This window comes from Dictyostelium discoideum, assembly GCF_000004695.1.
Source record: "Dictyostelium discoideum AX4 chromosome 1 chromosome, whole genome shotgun sequence".
Taxonomy (NCBI): Eukaryota; Evosea; class Eumycetozoa; order Dictyosteliales; family Dictyosteliaceae; genus Dictyostelium; species Dictyostelium discoideum.
Window position 1 is genome coordinate 2,570,661 of NC_007087.3, and position 22,259 is coordinate 2,592,919.

At 21.5% G+C, this 22,259-nt stretch overlaps 10 protein-coding genes across 10 annotated transcripts in view; 3 read left to right on the top strand and 7 right to left on the bottom strand.

The window, feature by feature from the left end:
• Positions 1-22: 22 nt before the first annotated feature.
• Positions 23-1,933, bottom strand: DDB_G0269348 (hypothetical protein; the record flags this gene model as incomplete). Its single annotated transcript, XM_640801.1, has 1 exon — positions 23-1,933. The coding sequence occupies one exon, from the start codon at positions 1,931-1,933 to the stop codon at positions 23-25; it is 1,911 nt and encodes a 636-aa protein (XP_645893.1).
• A 351-nt stretch (positions 1,934-2,284) lies between these two features.
• Positions 2,285-3,035, bottom strand: DDB_G0270484 (hypothetical protein; the record flags this gene model as incomplete). The annotated part of the gene is made up of 2 exons (XM_640802.1): positions 2,285-2,920; positions 3,030-3,035. 2 exons carry the CDS (start codon positions 3,033-3,035, stop codon positions 2,285-2,287), a joined length of 642 nt encoding a protein of 213 aa, XP_645894.1.
• A 157-nt stretch (positions 3,036-3,192) lies between these two features.
• On the bottom strand, positions 3,193-5,301 carry DDB_G0269350 (hypothetical protein; the record flags this gene model as incomplete). The annotated part of the gene is made up of 1 exon (XM_640803.1): positions 3,193-5,301. The coding sequence occupies one exon, from the start codon at positions 5,299-5,301 to the stop codon at positions 3,193-3,195; it is 2,109 nt and encodes a 702-aa protein (XP_645895.1).
• Positions 5,302-5,674: 373 nt separating this feature from the next.
• On the bottom strand, positions 5,675-6,940 carry mcfD (mitochondrial substrate carrier family protein; the record flags this gene model as incomplete). The annotated part of the gene is made up of 3 exons (XM_640804.1): positions 5,675-6,341; positions 6,460-6,611; positions 6,725-6,940. The coding sequence occupies 3 exons, from the start codon at positions 6,938-6,940 to the stop codon at positions 5,675-5,677; spliced, it is 1,035 nt and encodes a 344-aa protein (XP_645896.1).
• A 921-nt stretch (positions 6,941-7,861) lies between these two features.
• On the top strand, positions 7,862-10,789 carry DDB_G0269354 (EGF-like domain-containing protein; the record flags this gene model as incomplete). Its single annotated transcript, XM_640805.1, has 1 exon — positions 7,862-10,789. One exon carries the CDS (start codon positions 7,862-7,864, stop codon positions 10,787-10,789), a length of 2,928 nt encoding a protein of 975 aa, XP_645897.1.
• Positions 10,790-10,993: 204 nt separating this feature from the next.
• Positions 10,994-12,198, bottom strand: DDB_G0270854 (hypothetical protein; the record flags this gene model as incomplete). Its single annotated transcript, XM_640806.1, has 2 exons — positions 10,994-11,440; positions 11,581-12,198. 2 exons carry the CDS (start codon positions 12,196-12,198, stop codon positions 10,994-10,996), a joined length of 1,065 nt encoding a protein of 354 aa, XP_645898.1.
• Positions 12,199-12,915: 717 nt separating this feature from the next.
• DDB_G0269356 (hypothetical protein) lies at positions 12,916-13,820 on the top strand (the record flags this gene model as incomplete). The annotated part of the gene is made up of 2 exons (XM_640807.1): positions 12,916-13,650; positions 13,737-13,820. The coding sequence occupies 2 exons, from the start codon at positions 12,916-12,918 to the stop codon at positions 13,818-13,820; spliced, it is 819 nt and encodes a 272-aa protein (XP_645899.1).
• An 85-nt stretch (positions 13,821-13,905) lies between these two features.
• Positions 13,906-14,948, bottom strand: DDB_G0269358 (hypothetical protein; the record flags this gene model as incomplete). The annotated part of the gene is made up of 2 exons (XM_640808.1): positions 13,906-14,085; positions 14,160-14,948. 2 exons carry the CDS (start codon positions 14,946-14,948, stop codon positions 13,906-13,908), a joined length of 969 nt encoding a protein of 322 aa, XP_645900.1.
• A 362-nt stretch (positions 14,949-15,310) lies between these two features.
• Positions 15,311-17,323, bottom strand: DDB_G0269360 (hypothetical protein; the record flags this gene model as incomplete). The annotated part of the gene is made up of 1 exon (XM_640809.1): positions 15,311-17,323. The coding sequence occupies one exon, from the start codon at positions 17,321-17,323 to the stop codon at positions 15,311-15,313; it is 2,013 nt and encodes a 670-aa protein (XP_645901.1).
• A 3,259-nt stretch (positions 17,324-20,582) lies between these two features.
• Positions 20,583-22,259, top strand: part of DDB_G0270856 (RabGAP/TBC domain-containing protein) — a gene marked incomplete at both ends in the record, with an annotated part of 2,757 nt that continues 1,080 nt past the window's right edge. Inside the window, 3 exons of the mRNA XM_640811.1 lie at positions 20,583-20,793; positions 20,970-21,137; positions 21,223-22,259. The exon at positions 21,223-22,259 is cut by the window's right edge and continues 1,080 nt beyond it. Of these exons, the coding sequence (XP_645903.1) occupies positions 20,583-20,793; positions 20,970-21,137; positions 21,223-22,259 (1,416 nt within the window). The remainder of the gene's footprint in view (positions 20,794-20,969; positions 21,138-21,222) is intronic.

A 22,259-nucleotide genomic window follows, 5' to 3' on the forward strand; every position in this document is an offset into this window, starting at 1 on the left:
TTATTTTTTATTTTTTTATTTTTTAAACTTCTTCTTGTTTATTTTCTTTATCTTTATTTTCTTTATCTTTATTTTCTTTATCTTTATTTTCTTTTCTAATAATTCTTTTAATATTATTTGGATTTAATGGATCTAAATGTGGATTATATTGACCAGGTTGATATTTCTTTTGAGGTACCCATTTAATATCTCTTTCTCTTGGTTTAAAATCAATATAATTTGAAGATTTTAATAATTTTTGACGACGTTCAATTAATTGGTCATCGGTTAAAGTTGGATCACGTAATGAAGAGATGAAAGCTATATTTTTAGTTGATGGAATTCTAAGAGTTTCTTTAATGACATTGAAACCACATTCATTTGAAACCTTTTCAATATAATTTAAATAACAAGAATATTTACCAATACGAGTATCATTCTCTTTAAAACGAGAATTAAAATTATAGAAACAACATGGTAATAAAAAGAATCTTTGATTTGGTAATTTCGAAGTTATATAAGGTACCCATGGTGTTAGCTCATCGGAATGATTACCAATGATCCAATCATATTGTTCAAAAGTTGTATCTTTTGGTAAGATTGCTTCTTCAATTAAATTCTTTTGAACTTGGTCATCGTATTTTGCCCAAATCTTTCTTGAACGTAAATCAATACCAATTCCATCATAACCTTCTTTATTTAAAATATGAACCAATAACCCATTGCCACAACCTATATCAATGAATCTTTGAGTTGGTTTATTTGGTGATTTACCATTTTCTTGATTCTCTTTTCTCCAAATACAAATTAAATAAGCAGCGATTGCAACATCCTCATAAATGAATTTCTGTGGATCAGTTTGTGTCACCTCTTTCCAACCCTCTTCCATAGTTTTATAACGTTGTTTCATCTCTTCATACATTGATAAAAATACATTCTTTGGTACAATTTGATCAAGATTTGCTTTCTTTTTATAACCAATCTCATAATTGACACCCCAACGATTTAATTTCTCTAAAATTTGTTTTGATGTTTTATCGAATTTTGGTTGAAATTCTTTAAAATAAATTACTTGAATTTTTAAAATTCCTTTAAAATTAATAATTTCTTCTTCTTGTTGTTCTTCTTTTTTTTTTTCTTTGTTTGGGTTTGATTTATTTTTTTTTTGTTTTTGTTTTTGTTTTTTTTGTTTCTCAATTTCATCATTTATTTCTTTTTCTAATAATTGATTAATTAAATCTTTATCTTTAATTGAATCTAATTGTTGATAGATTATATTAAATCCTAATACTTTTGGATAAAAGAATGGTAGTAATCTTGCATTATCAATAACATTTAACATTGGTATGAATTGACATTGATTGCTTGATTTACGATGATACACTAATTCATCAATTGATGGATCTCTATTCAATAATCTTGGTATTAAATGTCTTTTATAAATGATTGTTTCAACTTTATCATCTAAATATTCAATTGCTAATTCACTTTCATTTATATCCTTTGTATTTATATCCTTTTCAATACTACCATCTTGTTTAAATATATTTTCATTTTCATCTTCATCTTCATCATTTTCACAACCATGATGTTTATGTTTTTGTTTTTTTAATTTATTTTCATTTTCATCATTTTCATCTTCTTTTTCTTTTTCTTTTTCTTCTTTTTCATAATTTTCTTTTTCTTTTTCTTCATTTTCATTTAAAAATATACCAGATAAATTCTTTTTAAAAATATAATTTGATAATTGTTGATTGTTTTTATCATAGGTTGATTTATTTGTTAAACTAAATTTCTTTGCACTTTTATTCATACATTGTGGATTTAATGACCATTTCTCCATTGTATACCAAAATGATTCTAATGTCATTCTAGTTGGTAATGAATAAACATCTTCCCATTTTCCAAGTTTAATTAAAATTTCATTTTCCTCAATGTAATTAGTTTCGTTCATTTTTAACCGTAAAAAATAAAAAAAAAAATGAAATTGAAAAAAAAAAAAAAAAATCTCTTTCTTGTGTTTTTCAAAAAAATAAAAAAATAAAAATAATAATAAAAATAATAATAAAAATAAAAATAATTTTTTAATAATTTCCTAATAATATCACTAGTGTTTAATTTTATATTTATTTTCAATATTTTTATTTTTATTTTATTATTATTTTTGTTATTATTAATTATAATTCAAAATTATTTATTTATTATTTTTATTTTTACTTTTATTATTTTTATTTTTTATTTTTTATTTTCTATTTTATTTTCTATTTTATTCTTTTTCCAAAATGAAAGACCCTGGGAATAAATATCAAAAATTTTTATCATTTAGTGAATTATCAATAGTATAAATAATTTCATCTAAAAATGGTTTTGATATATTTTGATTATATAGATTTTCTTTAAGGTAAATTGAATATTCAATAAAAGGATCAGTTGGTGGATCGTCTGGAATAACATGAAAAAGAATATTATATTTCATAGCGATTTCTTGGATAGTTGAATGGGAATTACTATAGAATTCAGAAGTATATAAAACCGAATTTTCTTTAATGAAACCACTTTTAAAAACTTCTTCAAAATATTCCACAATTAATTCTGGTCTAGATCTTGATTCTTCTTTTTTTATTTTATAAATGCATACATTTAAATTAAGAATAAAAATTCCTTCATAATTTTCAGATTCTCCAGATTGATTCTTAACATAACTTAATTTTGATTTATCCAATCCTAAAAATTTCCACGCCAACAAATAAAAAAAAATAAAAAATAAAAAAATAAAAATGATTAGAAAATGAATTTTTTTTTGATAATAAAAAATAAAATAGTTACTTGATGAATTAAAGTTTATTTGATGAGCAAAATAAACATTTTCCCAATTTGAATTGTAAACAATGTCATTAAAAAAATGAAAATCCCAATAATTTTCAACTTCAAATTTAGTTATCTTTTAAAAAAAATTAATTAATAAATAAATATTTTATTTTATTTTTTATTTGTTTATTTATTTATTTATTTTTTTTTATTTTTTTTTTTTAAAAAAAAAAGAAAATTACAAACATTTTTATTATTAGACATTGAATCTACAAAAAATGACCTATCATTTTATCTTGGCAATTAATTAGATAAAAATTAAATAGATAATTTAAATTATAAAAAAAAAAAAAAAAGATTTGGATAGTAGATATATTACACGTGTGTTATTACACTATTATAAATTTATTTATTAATTTCGTCAAGTTTTAAATTATTTTGATTTTTTCTTTTTGATAAATTTCTATTTTTTAAAATGATTAAAGTTAAAGAAATTGATAATAAAAGGAAACCACCAATTCCAACAGTTAAACCAATTATTAATTTATTTCTATGGGAAATATTATTATTTTCATCATCATAATCTTGATTATTATTATTATTAGAACTATCAACAAATCTTTGATTATCTAGTATACATTGACTTTCATTACCACCACATAAACCACATTTATTGAAACTAGCATTGGTGCAAATTGGACAAATATCTCTTGGATCATATGATGAAATAATATTATTATTATTATCTTTATAATCAATACAAATGAATGATTGATTGAATTTATCAATTTGACATTTACCACCTCTATTATTACACTGAGCAAAAGTACATCCAATTTTTTCATATTGGCAATACTCACCATAATGTGTTACTGCACAGGTGCAAATGTCATTACAACAACCACCATACCCAGAACAACCTTTAGTTGAACAATTATTATTATCATTATTAAAACTATTATTAAATTTATAATTAAATGCATTAAATGCATTAAAAATACCATAACCATAATAAATATTTGGATTTAAATAATTTGAAGAAGTTTTTAATAATGCTTCTTGAATTTGAATTGGTGACCAATTTGGATGAGCTTGCATTAATAATGCAATACCTGATGCAACCAAAGGACATGAAAAACTAGTACCACTACCAATTGCATAACTTGAATAACCAGTTGGAGATGCATAATAATTTTTAACACCTAGTCCCATAACATCAGGTTTCACTCTACCATCAGATGAAGGGCCAATAGATGAGAATGGAGCAACATTTCCATTTTGATCTATTGCACCAACTGATATTACATATTTACCATCTGCAGGTGAGCCAATACCTTTTGCACCATCATTACCAGCACTGTTGACAATTAGCATACCTTTCTCTGTTGCAATATCGGCTATTTTAGCCAACCTAGTGGTACCATCCATTTGATAGAATTTGTACCAATCTGTGTAACCTAGACTTGAGGACACCAAAGTTGCACCCAACCTCTCACCCCACTCAATTGCAGCTATCCAATCATCTTCTTCAACTTGTGTTTCACTTCTAACATCTTCAGTTTTTCCCAATAATACTGAACTACCATATGCAGCACCCACCATAACACCAGGATTATATGCTGCCAATAATGATAATGTTGCTGTACCATGTGCTGTACTTGATTCATAACCTTGATAGTTATTTGATGTATCAACTATATTATCAACGAAATTATATTCATCAATTATATTCAAATGTTGAAATACTTGATGAGATTTATAAAATCCTGAATCTAATATCAATATAATTATACCACTACCATTATATCCTAATTCTTGAATTTTATTAATATTTAATTGATTAATACCTAAATATGTTTTACCATAAAAATTTTCATCATAAATTACATTATTTGTTGTTTTTAAATTTTTATAATTTTCTTTTTCTTCTTCTTCATTATTTTTTAAATTTTGTTTAAGATTGGTATTTCTTTTATATTTTAAAACTAAATCAATTGATTTTACAAATGAATAATTTGTAATACATGTTATTATTTCATCATTTCTATTTATAATTGATGGTGAAATTTTGATTGAAATTGAATTTAACCAATTTGATTTATGATTCAATTCAATTATATTTTTATTATTTGAACAATTTAAAATTTTATTAATGTAACCATTTGAAACTTTTAAATCATTTTCATCAATAAAATTTAAATTTGATTTTAAAGATGAAGATCTATTTATTCTTCTTTTAGTTGATTCTTTACTAATTTTTAATAAATTTGATTTTTTAGTTTCTTTTGAATTGAAAAATATCCAAATTTTTGATTCATCTTTATTATTATTATTAATATTAAAATTATTATTTAAATTGGCAGTAGTATTATCTTTATTATTATTAAAATTATATTCAAAATGGAAATTTAAATTTTTTGATATTTTTAAATTTATATTTTCATTATTTACATTAATACCATTACAGGTAAAAATCAATAGATAAAAAACAAATAATGAAACAAATCTATTCATTTTGTTAAAAAAAAAAAAAAAAAAAAAAGATATTTTGTGTGGGAATAAAAAAAAACTGAAAAAAAAAAAAAATCAAATGCTTGTGTCAATGTGAAAAGTTATAAAAAGCCAACTGTTTTTTTTTTTTTTTAATCTGAAAGCTATTTGTATTAAAATGAGTTTACTAAATATATAAAAAAATAGTTTTTCATAGGTGTATGACAGATATAGATAATTTCCAAAATTAATGAAAGTATTAATTGTAATGCTTCCTTAATGTTTTATTTAATAATAATAATAATTATAATAATAATCATCATTATAGTAATTTAAATTAATTAATTATATGTTTATTATTATTTTTTTTTTTTATTATTATTTTTATAAAATTATTTTATTCGGCATTATAATGATCGTTGTTATTATAAAATGGATCTTTTGAATTTAATAAATTTCTTGTGGTTTCGTACATTAAGAAATTTACAGCGCTAGTTGGAAAAGCTCTTAAAATGGTAGCACTAAAACCACGAAAGAATACTGATATTCCTTCCTCTCTATAGATTTTAGTGATAGTTTGTAAAACACTTGTATATTGTGGTGGTAAATGATCAGGTTGAGTTTGAATTCTAGTTTTAACTACATCCATTGGATAAATTGACATCCAAAATGACATACCAGCACAACCACCAGCACCAATGGCAACCCATGCTGGTACACCTGCTTTTGGTGATGAATTATCATTATTATCATTATTATTATTATTGTTATTGTTGTTTTTTGAAAGAGCTAATAATTTTCTTTTCATAAATTCATAAACTACAAAATAAACAGCATCACCTGGAATATCACGACAAAAAGTTGATCTTATACCTTTAAACATTCCTTTAATTCCATCCCTTTTAATCGTTTGTCTAATTACATCGATTGGTCCTTTATATTGAAGAGAAACATTGGTCGATCCAAATGGTCTACATTGAACCTGTAATTTCGATTTCACTAAATCTCTTGGTGTAATTAATAATGATATAACCCCACCTGCTATCGCTCCTGCCGCTGCAGCTCTATTTTTATAAAAAAAAAATAAATAAATAAATAAAAACAAACTATTAAATTCCATAATATCATTTTTTTTTGTTTTTTTTTTTTTTTTTTTTTTTTAAAAAAATATTTCCTACTTACTTATGATATGGTATTAAAATATCTTCACCATTTTCATCTTTACAAGGTGGATGAAAATAACTTTGACAAAAGTTATTTGTTGCAAAGAAAACTGAATTTGTAAATGAAACACTAAAAAGTGGAACTGATAATCCCCTATATATTCCTTTAATCTAAAATTTTAAAATAAACACACACACACCACACACCACACAACTACAATTAATAAAGTTTAAAAAAAAAAATAAAAAAGTTTGGATTATAAAAATATATAATTATTATTTACTCCATCAACTTTCATAATATATTTTAAAGCTTGGAAACCATTTTTAAATTTTGGTAAATTTCCTGAAGCATCTTGCAACATAACTTTAATGGTATCAAATGGATGACCTGCCATAATCGAAGACATTCCACCAACTGAACCTGCTACAAAGTCTTTACCAACTGAATTTAAAATTCCAGCTGCCGCCCATTTATTATTTGTTTTGGTTGAGTCCATGGAAATTTATCATAACTGATTTTTATATTATCTCTTTTTTTTTTATTTTTTTTTTTTTTATTTTCTTTTTTTTCTATAAAATAATTAAATGTTTAAATGTGTGTATATATATTTATGTATAATAAAACCTATATTTATACTACTATTAAATTTATTTAAGTTTTTTTGGGTATTTTTTTATTTTTTATTTTTTTATAAATAATTATTATAACAAATTTAATTTAAAAGGTTATTATATAATTTAGAAAAAAAAAAAATATAATGATAATAATAATATTTAATGTGTTGATTATTTTAATTTTTATTCTTATAATTATTATTACACAAAAATGTATAAATAAAGTTTGAAACTAATATAAAATTTTTAAAAAAAAAAAAAAAACAAAAAAAAAAAAAAAAACAAGATTTGTTGTGCGTATGTAAATATGAATTACTTTATTTGATGCAAACGAGTCAAAAAAAAAAAATTTTAAAAAAAAAAAAAAAAAAAAAAAATAAAATAAAAAAAAAAAAAAAAAAAATTAAAAAAAATTCTTTTTTTTATTTTTATTTTATTTTTAATTTATTATTTCTTTTTTTATTTTTTTTTAAATCTCAAACAATTGTTATTTTATCTCAATTAATTGTTTTTTTTTTAATTTTTTTAATTTTATTTTTTTTTTATTTTTTTTTTTAGTAAAATTAATTTTGTATAAAAAATTTAAAAATTAAAAAAAAAATATTTGGTGATTAGTTTGAAGCTTCAATGAATTTTTAAAAATATCTTTTAATATTTTTTTTTTTACTTTTTTTTATTTTTATTTTTTTATTTTTGAGAAAAAAAAATGAAATCTTTTTATTTTTTTTTGATCAAAAAAAATGTTTTTTTATTTATTTTTTTATTTACTTTTCTTTTTTGGTCCAACCCACACTGTTTAAAAAATGAATAAAAAAACAATATTATTTTTATTTTTATTTTTATTTTTATTTTTAATAAAAACTGGAAATTCTAAAAATAATGATGGTGGAAGTGGAAGTAGAGGAGATGATGAAACTATGACACTTTTAGGAGTTGAAGATGCAGTAGCTTCAGGTTTATCAACAACTACACGAACATCAGGACCAGTTACAGTGCCTCCAGAAGTAACCTTAAGTCCAAATGTAATTTCTACACTTTCCAGATTTGCATTTCCTTTTGATATAAAAAATTACTTTCAAGTTTTTAGTGATAAATCACTTAAATTCACAGACTATATTTTATCAGTATCAATTCAAGATCCAGTAACTACTAATTTTCAACAATTATTGTGTTCTCCATTAGATTACGAAGCCACATGTTTATTGGATATTGGTAAAACTGCATACCTTGATAGAAATATAATTGTAACTTTAAATTCAACATTTGCAACGCACACATTCCCAATATCAATGTTTAATGTTGACTCAATTACTCAAGTTAGAGACACAATTGTAGCAAATGGAAATGGATTTGATAAAATTAGTTTAATATTTTGTTATTTTGTCATTCAAGCTACTAGTGGTCAATACTCGTATAATCCAACATTAATTTCCTCAACAATTTTATCAATTCCAATTATTGATGCATACAAGTATGAAATGAATGGAACTGTTTCATTCAAGTATTCTGCTGATATAGTTTATCAAGAAACACTTGCACCATTTGTACCATTCATTAGTAGTGTTTCACCACCATTAGTCAAATTAGATACAATTGTTACAGTTACTGGTGTATTCTTTTTCCAAAAAACAATAGGGTCATTGGTATTCAATGGTTCATATTATAGTGAACAAAATATGGACCTGTATTCACTTGACTTTTCAAATGAGTCGATAATGTATATTAATGGTACAGCACTTTCATTTTATTTTCAAGGAGATGCCTCTTTCACCTTTAAAAGAAATCAAGAATCTTTACCATTTAGCGATACTAGATCAAATTTAGTGAATTTGAAAATTGTACAACCAAAAATCATTGATATTTCCTATGATATTTCTCAAGATTTATTAAATATTAGAGGAAATTTCTTAGACCCCGCTGTATATGAAATTAGTTTAAATGGTTTAATTTTTAATACTGATAGTATTTTACCAGATCCTTCATTATCTACTAAAACTAATCTTTATTTTAAAAATCCACAACTTTACTATAGTTCTGCATATTTGGTTTGTTTGGGTACAAGTTCAGCTGGTTATTCACAATTTAAAAGTCAATTAATACCAAAATTAGTAATTTTAGATAGGCTTGTTAAAAGAGGCGATAGAACAATTTATTTATCAGGTTCGTACTTATTACCAAATGATAGGGTTAATAATCCAATTTATTCAATTAATATCTCAAGTAGTGGTAGTAGTAGTTCAAATCCAATTCAATGTTATAATATAAAAGTTTTAAAATATTTATCATTTAAACAATTATATAATATTTCATGCCAAGTTGATAATTCATTAGAAAATGCAAATAGAATTCAATTTAATATGGTTGATACATCAGTTCCTCCAATAACTTTTAGCTTTTCTTATCAACCACCAACTATTACATCAGTTTCTTCAACAATTTATAAAAAGCCAGGTGTTGTTACAATTAAAGGTAGTTCATTTTGTTCACAACCAACTATTACAATTGGTGATGATTCATGCTCACAACCTATACTTTCAGTTGGTAATGATTATGATAGTTTAACTTGTAATTTCCAATCAAATGCTGGTCTATCAAATTCAACATTACTAGTTTCAATCATATGTGATACCATTCAAAATACCTCATCTCAATCATTTGTTTATATAAGAGATGATCCATGTCCATCATCAAGTACAGGTGTTTGTTCAGGTCCAACTAATGGTAAATGTAATGAAGATCAAAGACAATGTGAATGTAATACTGGTTATTCTGGATTTTCATGTTCAAATAAAGTAGATACTCAAGTTAAACCACCAATACCAATTATAAATGATACTAAAACTGTCATTGAAACTGGTATTGAAACTGGTGTTCAATTTGAAATTGGTATTATTCAAATTAGAGAGATTCAAAGTTTTAATAATGATAAAGTTGTAAAATATATAAATTTAAAGAATGAGAAATGGAATTTAATTACAAAGTCAACTGATTTAAATGATATTGTAATTTATACATATGGTTTAATTGTTAATAATAATAAAACCAAAATCAATGTTCAAATTATGATAAACTCTGGTAATTCAACATCTTATGATTTTCTAGGTGACACTTTTACATTGTTACCAAATTCAGTTAAATATCAAGTTGAAATTATTGAATGGGATTTTGGAGCAACATTAAATTCTTTACAAGTTTTATTTGAATCAAAAATTACTGCTACCAATAATAATAATAATTGTGATAATGATAATCAAGATCAAGAAATTTCTAAAAATATTTTAATGAATGGTCAATCAATTAGAACAATTGAAATGAAGAGTATTAATGGTGATATTCTAGTTGGAACATTTTCAAATCGTTTAAAAATTGATGAAAGAGTAGTTGTTAGTTCAATTGAAATTTTATCACAAGATTCTTTATTATCAAGTAATATTTCAACAACACAAAATCAATCAGTAATTCAAGCTATAACTATAAACTATTTTAAAACAAATGCTATTATCGATCCAAATTTTGGTGTACTTTTATCAAATGATCAAAATACTCCATCTCCAAATGGTTGTAATGAAAATACTAATTCATCAAATAAATTTGCATCTTGGAAAATCGCTGTAATTGTAGTTTGTTCAGTTGTTGGTATTTCATTAATTGTAGTTTCAACCTCAATAATTTATAGAAAGATTAGAAATAAATCTTTAATTTTAGAAATAAGATTAAAATTATCAAAATAAATTTTTTGTAACATTAATAATAATAATAATAATAAAAAAAATTAAAGAATTAAACACACCCTCCTTATTTTTCAGATGTAAAATAAAAAAAAAAAAAATGTCTTAAGTCAAATTTAATTTTGACATTTTTAAAACCCAAAAACATGGGGGTTAACCTAAAAAATTATTCTATTTTATTTTGTTTTTTATTCTGTTTTATTTTATTTAAATGACTTTTAATGGATCAGTATCTAATTTTGAAACTATGACTTTAATACGACCATTAAATAATTTTTCTAAATTTGGTTTTAAAATTTGTGGAAGGTAATCTCTTTCAGAATTTGAATGATCACAAACAATGACATAACTTCCTTTAGCACAAGCATCTAAAATTGCATGATGAGTTAATTCACCAGTTAAATAGAGATCAGCTTTTGCATTGAAAACTACAGAACCACCACTACCTGCACATAAAGAGATAGTTTTAATCTTTTTAGATTCACCACTTAATGGTCTACCAATTCTAACATATTCAATATTGAATAATTCTTTAACTCCTTTTACAATTACATCAATATCAATTCCATCATCATCTAATGTAACTAATTTACCTGAACCATTATTTAATGATAATACTTTTTCTTGATTTATAATATCCCAATTTTTAATTTCCTGTAAAAAAAAAAAAATATGTTAATAAAAGTTACAAATAATTAAATAATTAAATAAATAATAATAATAATAATAATAATAATAATAATAATAATAATAATAATAATAATAATAATAATAATAATAATAATAATAATTACATTTGAAAATGATTTAATTAAATTAATTAAAATTAATAATTGTTGTTGATCACAAGATAATTCAATTTTATCAGTTGAATAGAATTGAAAATTTGAATTTAATTCTAATTGTTTTAAGATTTCAGCTGTGAGTGGTTGATTGGTATGTAAATAGATTGAAATCTTTTGAGTGGATTTCAATGATTCTTGATAAGGTGTAATTGGTTTTGATCTACCTTTACCAGAGTTTAATTTAATTAAAGCATTTGAAATCCAATCGTTTAAACCACCATCACAAGAATCTAAGGCGGAATGTGGTGAATAAATTGGTATTCTATTCTCAATTGATTTAATTGCAATTCTTTGTGAAATTGATTTTTGGTTAACAGTTTTAAATTGGTTGAATAATGGTGGATGATATGATATTATGAAACTTGCTTTCTCATTGATAGCCTCTTGTAAAACTGGTTCTGTTAAATCATTAGTAAGAAATATTCTTTCGATATCCATTGAATCTGTATTACTTGGTTCAACTAATAATCCGACATTATCCCATTTCTCTGCTAAATTTAATGGTATTAATTCTCCTAATTTCTTTAAAACTTCTTTTCCTTTAACTGAGTTTGTTGTACTTGACATTCTTTTAATTATTTTAAATTGTTGTTGTTGTAATTTAAAAGTTTTTGTTAAATTAAACATTGAAATTTAAAATTTAAATTATAAAAAAAAAAAAAAAAAAAAAAAACAAAAAAAAAAAAAAAAAAAAAAAAAAAAAAAAAAAAAAAAAAAAAAAGAGAAAAATTAAAAAAAAAAAAAAAAAAAAAACATTGAGCAAATTGAAGTTCTCCGCATCTCAGTAACTAATTTTATATGGGTAAAAATTTCCGTTTTTTTTTTTTTTTGACAATCAATTTTATTTATTTTTTAATATGGATTTATTATAGATAAATAGAACACCCAAAAATACACAAAATGATATAAAATATAAAAAAAAAAATAAATATAAAAATTCTTTTTTTTGAATTTTTCTAAGGTTGGCAGGCTAAAAGTGGTGAAAAGTAATTTTATGTGGAATCTTTTTTTTTTTACTTTTGTTTTCTGTGCAGCTCCCTTGAACATTTGAGTGCACAAAAAATGATATAAAGTGAATGTAAACATTCTTTTTTTTTTCTAAGGTTGGCCAGATATAAAAATTTCAGCGCATGTGAAAAGTTAATTAATTTTATGTGGCGCTGGTCGGTTGTTTTACAAATCTTTTTTTTTTTTTTATATTTTTATTTTTTAATTTTTTTTTATTTTTTTTTTCTGTGCATCCACCCCTTAAACTTTTGGGTGTTATTTTGAAAGATTTATAAAATGTTTAAAAATTCTATTAAAAGATTATTTGAATTAAAAGGTAAAAATGCAATAGTAACTGGTGGAACAAGAGGTATTGGATATCAGATTGCACTTGATTTAGCCAATAAAGGTGCAAATGTTTTCGTTTGGAGTAGAAATAAAGAAGTAAATGAAAAAGCAGTTAAATCATTACCAATAATACATAACGATCAAAAACATACAGGTATAGTATGTGATCTTTCAAAAACCAATAAATTAGATGAAACAATAAATGAAATTAAAAAACAAGTTTCATCATTCAATAATGGTGATAATAAAATTGGAATTTTAGTACATTCAGCTGGTATTACACATAGTGAATTATTATTTAAAAAATCATCAAATGATAATAATAACTATAATAATAACTATAATTCAATAAATGATAATAGTAATGAAATTATGACAACAAATTTATTATCACCAATATTAATAACACAATCATTTTTAAAAGATATGATGAGATTAAAATATGGTCGTATCATATTCATTGGTAGTGTTGTCTCTGAAATGGGTAATAGAGGTCAAACAATTTATTCAAGTTCTAAAGGTGGTTTAAATGGTTTTTCAAAATCACTCTCCAAAGAGATTGGTCAATTCAATTGTACTTCAAATGTAATTTCACCTGGTTTCATTGATACTGATATGTCACAACAATATATAAATAATGAATTAATTAATTCAATACCATTAAAAAGAATTGGTAATACAAAGGTAATTAATAATAATTAATAATTAATAATTAATAAAATAATAATAAAAAAAAAAAACTAAAATTATTAATTATTATATTTATTTAGGATATTTCAAAAACAGCATTATTTTTAATCGAATCAGACTATATTACTGGTCAAAATATTCGTGTTGATGGTGGATTATATTAAATAAACAACAAACCCCCTCCCTATGGTTTTATAAAAAAAAAAAAAAAAAAAAAAAAAAAATCACCACCTATTATTTATTATAAACCTATGAATCAATTTCCATTGATTTTAAAGATATTAATTTTAATATTGAATCAATTGTAATCATTGATAAAGGTTTTCCTTCATTATCAACTACCCATAATCTATGAACTCTTGTGGCAACTAATTTATAAATTGTATTCTCTAATGTATCTTCAAAAGTACTAGTTAATGGAAACAATGACTAATTTTTGAAGTAAATAATTAATAATTAATAATAATTTAAAAAATAAAATTATATAATTTTATATATCTTACAATTTCATTTATAGATGTAACATATTTTTTTTCTTTAATTTTTTGATATTCTAAAAAGTCTTTAACAGGTAACATAAGTTCATCGAAATCATGATGAAGAGTTCTAATATTTGATACTGAAAAGTTTGCAATTAATTTATTTCTATCATCAACTATTGGAGCGGCGATGAAATTTTCACCAAGGAAATCTTTAATGATGATTATGACTCTTTCATCCTTTCTATAACAACGTTTGAATGGGATTGCAACACCCAATTCCCCGATTTTTCTCTTCCCAACCGCACCCAAGTAATGGATGTTTTGGGCAACCATTGAGAGTATATCAATTGGTGATACTAAATTAATGATTTCATTTCGTTTATCCAATATAAATACTTTTGATACTACACTATTGTACGCTTGGATAACGTCATAGCAAGAGGTGTTCTCTCTGCATGCTACTAGTTTCTCGGGTTTTAAATTTGCTCCTAACACAGTCTGAATAGTTGATTGGGAGAATAGTTCACCACTATTTCTTAAAATGTTACTAAATTCTTTTGGTGATTGTTTTAATCTTTCTAAAGTTTGTGGATTCTTTAATCCAAGAAATTCAATTATATATCCAACAATATCTAATAAATCTAAAACTGTATTTACTTTTCCATCTTCACCTAAAACTGGTGCTGAAAAAACTTTTCTTTCTAACATTAATTTCATTGCATCTATATATTTACTACTAGTTTTAATTATTACCATTTCTTTTGGTTTAACAATATCACCAATTTCTTGATTTTTTAAAAAGTATTGCATTTTTTTTTTTTTTTTTTTTTTTTTTTTTTTTTCCTTAAATATATAATTATTAAAATAAAAGTATGTAATATAATTAAATGAAAGTATGTGTGTGAAATTCAAAAAATAAAAAAAAAAATAAAAATTAAAAAATGTAAAAATTAATTTTTTTTTTTTTTTGTTTTTTTTTTTTTGTTTTTTTTTGTGGTGTTTATCTATTTTATTAATTTTTATAAAAAAAATGAAATTTCATAAAAATCTCAAAATATCTGTAGCTGTTTTAAGAAAATTTAAAAAGATCTCAAAATATCTTCATTTTCATTTCAAAGAAGTAAAGTTATTTTTAATTATAGTGTTTGTTTTTTTTTTTTTTTTTTTTTTATTTAATTTCTTTTTATATGTTTTGCTTGTTGTTCAGATATATTTTCAAAAATATATTGAGTTTGATGTGATTGTTGTTGTAATTGATGTAAATGTTTCATTGAAGTTGTTTTAATTAATGGTGGAGTTGTTGATGTTGATGGTTGTTGTTCATCATATGATATATATTGAAATTGTTGTTTCAAATTACCACTACTTCCATGTTTTGGTAAAATGTGAACCTGTTTTTTAGTGGTTGTATTTGTAGTGGTAGTCGTTGTAGTTGATGTTGGCCTATTATTATTATTATTATTATTATTATTATTATTATTATTATTATTATTATTATTATTATTATTATTATTATTTAAATTTGTATTATGAATTTCATTTGATTTATTTAATTTAACTAAACCATTTATACTACTATCCAAATTATTTTCGTAATCCAATATTAAATTATTTGAACTCCTTGATACAGGAATTTTTATTTTACTAGAATTTAAATTATTATTATTATTATTATTATTATTATTATTATTATTTTCAGAATCGGAATCATTTAATGGTGAAGATGTATTACTTTTTTCATAAATTAATAAAAGATCATAAATTGAATTTGCCATTTTTCTTTTGAAACTATTATGTTCAGTTTTAAAAAACTCCAATTTTTGTTCTAAACTTTTTATATATTCAGTTTGTTCTAATATTGTTTTTCGTTGACTATGAACTATACCTTGTAAATCATTATTATCAATGATCGGACTATTTGGATATGATACATTATTATTATTATTATTATTATTATTATTATTATTATTATTATTATTATTATTATTATTAATATTATTAATATTATTGATATTATTATTATTTGATTTTGAATCCAAATCAAGACTTCTTTTCTTTTTTAAAGGTGGTTCATTTGACCATTCATTCTCATTATTATATTGTTGTTGTTGTTGTTGTTGTTGTTGCTGTTGTTGGTATTGCTGTACATGTAGATTATTAGATGAGGCGTTTCTTGAATAACTACGAACACCACCACCACTGTTATTACCATTATTATTATTAATATTATTATTATTATTATTATTATTATTATTATTATTATTATTATTATTATTATTGTTATTATTAAATGATTGTGGAGGAGAATCATCATTTGAAAGTTCATCAATATTATTATTATTATTATTATTATTATTATTATTAATATTATTATTATTATTATTATTATTGTTATTATTATTATTATTATTATTAATATAATCTCTACTTAATTTTTTATTTGGTGTTGAATGAGAAGGTGAAGAAATATTTCCAGATAAAGATAATTCATTATTTCCATTTTGTAAACTATGTAATTTTGAATTTGTTGGTGGCGTTGAATTTGTTGATGGAGGCGATGATGGTGATGATCTATTGCCATTTGACGGTTGGGATTGAGATGATGATGATAATGAACTATTAGTTGAGTTTGATGTTGTTGATGAAGATGATGAAGTGGTTGTGGTTGTAGTTGTTGTTGTTGATGATGAAGGTGAAGATGAAGATGCAGTGGATGTTGCACCTTGAACATTTGAAATGAATTTATTTAAATCTGAAAATATTTTATTTTGTGATAATTGAGAGATATGACTACTTAATTGATCAAATGTTGATGAAAAATTATTATTATTATTATTATTATTATCATTATTTAAAATATCATCAACAATCAATGGTAATTCCTTTCTATTATTAATTGGTTTTGATGGTTTATTTTGTTGTTGTTGTTGATGATGGTGTTGTTGTTGATAGTGTTGTTGTTGTTGTTGTTGTTGTTGTTGTTGTAGATATTTTGAAGAAAGTACAGGTGAAGATTCTGGTGAAATTAATGAGGTAACATTTTGAATACTATTACAAGATGAAGATAGAGAAGAAGAAGATGTAGAATTCTTTAAATTATTTTTTTTATTATTATTATTATTATTTCCTGGTAAATGAAATAAATTACCATTAATTGAATGATGAGATGAAGCGAATTCTTCCATTTCTTTTTTTTATTTTTATTTTTATTATTAAAAATAATTTTATTTATTTATTATTATTAATTTATTTATTATTTATTTATTTATTTAATTGTTTATTTATTATTTACAATATATTTTACAAAGTAATTTTTTTTTTTTTTTTTTTTTTTTATAAGATTTGTTTAGGAAATGTTGAATAAAAAAAATAATAATAATAAATAAAAAAAAAAAAAAAATTTAACAAAACAAATAACACATTAAGGTTTTTTTTTTTTTTTATTTGGATTCTATTTTTTAATTTTTATTTTATTAATTAAAATAATATTAAAAACAATACAAAAAAAGTTTGCACCAAATCAAACAAAATGAGTGGGTGGTGGGAATTTATTTAAAAAAAAAAATAATAATAATAATTAAAAATAATTAAAAAAATATATAAATAAATATAAATAAAAAAAATCAAAACACCCATATGGTAAAAAATTTAAATTTTTTTATGTAAATTTTAAAAAAAAAGGATAACTTGTTGGAAATCAAAAGAACACAAACCAAGATTATTTTAATTTTATTAATTTAATTTTTTTTTTTTTTTTTTAAATTTTTTTTTATTATTATTTTTAAATTTTGATTAATCACTTTAATTGGAAATAAAACTGTTAATACAAAAAGAACATATGAAATGTGTTATTGTGAGTGTGGGTCTAATTGAATATACACAAAAAACTTTTTATTTAAAGATTTAAATTCCTTTTCAAAATTTTTTTTTTTTTTTTTAATTTTTTTTTTTTTTTTAATATGTAAAATAATAAAAAATGATAGAAAAGGTCATGTTTACACACCCTATATCCATATTTGGATTTTTTATAAAACAAAGATGATTATTATTATTATTATTTTTTTTGATTTGTTTTTTAAAAAACATTAATAAAAAAAAAAAAAAAAAATTTTTTTTAATATTTTTTTTTTTTTTTTTTTTTGGTGTGTTGTTGGTATATATCTTATGATCAAGCAATTATTTGAAAAAAGTTCAAAAGAAATAAATTACCATTTTATCATTATTTGATTAAACAAATGAACAGATTTATTAGTTTATCATTATCTTTATTACATAAGTGAGAGAATAAACTTTTTTTTATTTATTTTTTTTTTTATTTAATCATTTTCATTATTATTTTTTTTTTTTTTTTCAAAACTTTGAAAATGTAATAAATCTACTTTATTAAATTGGTTAAATAATTTCAAGAAATTTCAAAAAAAAAAAAAAAATATGGTTAAATAAAAAAAATTAAAGTTTTGAAAATATTGACTAAAAAAAAATAAAATAAAAAAAAAAAAAAAAACTTTTTTTTATTGAAATGTTTTTTTTTTTTTTTTTTAAATAAAAAGACCCATAACTGATCAGTATAATTCTCTTAAAATTTAAAAAAATATTAATCATAATTATTCTTTACGAAACTGACCATTAAGAGTACTCCTTCGAAACAATTTTGAGTGGTTGTTAGTAAGGCTTTTTCTGGCAAAAAGAGAAATTAGAGAGAGATCTTTAAACAACTGGGTTTAGAAATTCTATGATCATTTCGGTTGTGCCAAGATCTCACATTTTATTAATAAACTTTAAAATATTATTAAATTATAAATTTAATAAAAAAAAAAAAATAAAAAAAAAAAAAAATAAAAAAAAAAAAAGCTTATTATAAACAAATAAAATTTTAACCTTTTTAGAAAAAAAAGTAATAATAGTTAATAACTTTTTTAAATCTATTAAAATTAATTTAATTTTTTTCAAATATTAATTCTTTGAAGAGTTTATTTATATTTTAAAAGTGAAAAAAAAAATAAAATAAAAGTTACTTTTATACATAAAATATTAATAAATTACATAAATTATATTCCCTATATTCAAATTTTTCTATTCATTGATTATAATTGTTTAAAAATTTTTTTTTTTTTTTTTTTTTTTTACTATTTACAATTTTTATTAAAAATTTATTTTCTTTAATTGATATTAGATTTAGTAAACATTAATTATTATTCTTATTTTGTTTTGTTTTTTTAATGTTTTTTTTTTTTTTTTTTAATCATTTTTTGTGATTAAATCGGAAAAAAATAATAATATTAATAACCACACTACATAAAATTATATGTAAATAGATAATAGATTCAATTCAATTAAAAGAAAATAATTTTTTTTTTTTAAAAAAAAAAAAAAGAAACAAATAAAAATAATAATAACAACTAATAATAATAATTTGTTCCCAAAAAAGAACCATATTTTTTTTTTTTATTGTTTTTTTACATTTAAATTTTTTTAAAAATTAATATGCCTCTTCATTTAAATAATAGAAATAGAAAATAATTTTATATTACATTTTTTCCAATTAAAAGAAGGATTTGAAAAAGTAAAAAAAAAGAAAAAATAATAGTATATTCATTGTCAATTTTTTAATCATGATATATATATTTTTTTTTTTAATTAAAAAAAAGATTACTATTTTTGTGTGTTGTTTATTATTTTTAAAAAAAAAAAAAATTATGAGTGGTGTTTATTACTATTTTAATGATTATTTAATATTCACATATATTAAACTATTAATACTCTATTTTTATATTTTTTTTCTATTTTGGATTAAAATAATCATTTTTAGTAAGAAATTAAAAAACAATCTAAAATTTCTTTAAAAAAAAAAAAAAGAGATTGTTTTGGTATTAATTAATTTTTTTTAAATTAAAAACTGTTTTTTTTTTTTTTTATTTTATTTCTATTTTATTTATATTATTATTTTATTTTACCTCTATTTTTTTTTTTTTTTATTTTAACTTACTATTTTGAAAATTGTGTTGAAATTTATTTTTTATTTTAAAAATATCTCCGGTGTTCATTGGTATACTTTAATTTATTGATCATTCCAGTGCAAATGTAATTCCATTGGTCCAAAAAAAAAAAATTAAAAAATAAAAATAAAAAAAATTAAAATTGTTTATATTTTGACATTTAAAAGAATGGATCTAAATTTAGGTTAGGCATAGTAATTGTTATAAAATTATAATAAAAAAAAATGTGTATGGCGGATTTTTTTTTTTGTTTTTTTTAATTTAATTTTTTTTAATTTAATTTTTTTATTTTATTTTATTTTATTTTATTTTTTTTTTTTTTTTTTTTTTTTATAGTCGAATTATTATATCAACAAAAATACAAATAAAATAATAAAATAAAATAATAAAATAAAGTAATATTACGATTTTATATATATATATATATATATTCAATTAAAAAGTAGAAATGTGGATTATACCTCGACCCAATTATTCAGCATCTCCACTTTGGACGATTATCTTTGAAAACCAATTTTTTCAACTTTTAAAAACCAAACCTAATGACTCCCTCTTAGGTAAACTTGCAAATCTTGCAGTAGTTGCAAGTGATCAACACCCATTAACTTTTAGAATTATTTATAAATCAAAACCACAACAAATTATTGCAGTTTCAAATAGTTTTGATATTATTAAAGTATTATTAAAAAAAAAAAAATAAAAAAAAAATAAAAAAAAAGAAAATTTACCCTAACTTCTCACTATCCACACACACACACACACATTATATTATATTTCTTTCATTCTATATATCCCCACCAACAACAATAGGATCATTGGAATTTTTTAATTCAAGAAATTATTCCAAAAATTTTACAATGTGATGACGTTAGAGATCAATTTGTTATAACCAAAATATCAGGTATGGCAAGTTGCGGTGTTGAAGAAGAAGAAGATCAAAATGATCAATATTCATTAAAAGAATTTAAAACTCAATTTGATATAGATGAAAAATTAGTTACATGTATGTATATATATTTATATTTATATTAATATTTATATATATTAATTGTTTGTTTGTTTTTTATTATTTTTATATATATACATAGGTTTTATTTGTACATTACCAACTAGTATAAATGTTTTAAAACCAACACCTGGTAAAATGTTTATTACAGAGGATAAAATTTGTTTTTATACATCTAATCCACCAACTAGAATTATGATACCATTTTCAAATGTAAATTCAATAACTAAAGAGAATACATTAGGATTTATACCAAGTGCAATAAAAATTAAAGCATGTATTGGACCTGATGAAAAGACAGTATCAGAATTTTCATTTCATTTCATTGTTCGTGATCAAGCATTCGATATGTTAGAACAACTTTGGCAATATGCAATGGATCAATTATATGAAGCAACAAATAATGATAATAATAATAATATATCATCACCAACAATTGGTAGATCATCATCTTATTCTTCATTACTACCATCTTCATCTTCTTTTAATGATTTACAATCTATTGATTCAACAAATAGTAATAATAATAATAATAATAATATTAATTCACCAATTTTAAAACCAAAAACAAAACAATTTTTAAATATTGAGAAAAAGAATAAAGATTTTCAAAGGGTATTTAAATTACCAATGGATGAAGAGTTGATACAAGTTCATGCATGTTGGATTGTGAGAAATAAGAATTCATTATTAGGTGAACTTTATATATCACCAAACTTTTTCTGTATAAAATATAAAGAGAGATTCACTGCAAAGAAATTTACAACAGTTATACATGTATCACAAGTTGAATCTGTAAATAAGTCAAAACCATTCCTTGGAATTTCAGTATTAACAGATTCGTTTGTAATTACTGTTATATCAGGTAGATCAATAACATTAAGATTATTTCATTGTGATGAAGCTTTAGATACAATGAGAAAGTATTGTTCAAATTTACAACATTTAAAACAGCAACAGCAACAAGATGAAGAATATCATCCAAATTTAATGCAACAGCAACAACAACAACAACAACCATCATCACCAAATTTTAGAGAGAAATTAAGATTAGAAACTATTGGTACAAATTTATATGCTCAAGAACCAACGATTATATTAGAGGATGAGAAAATTGAA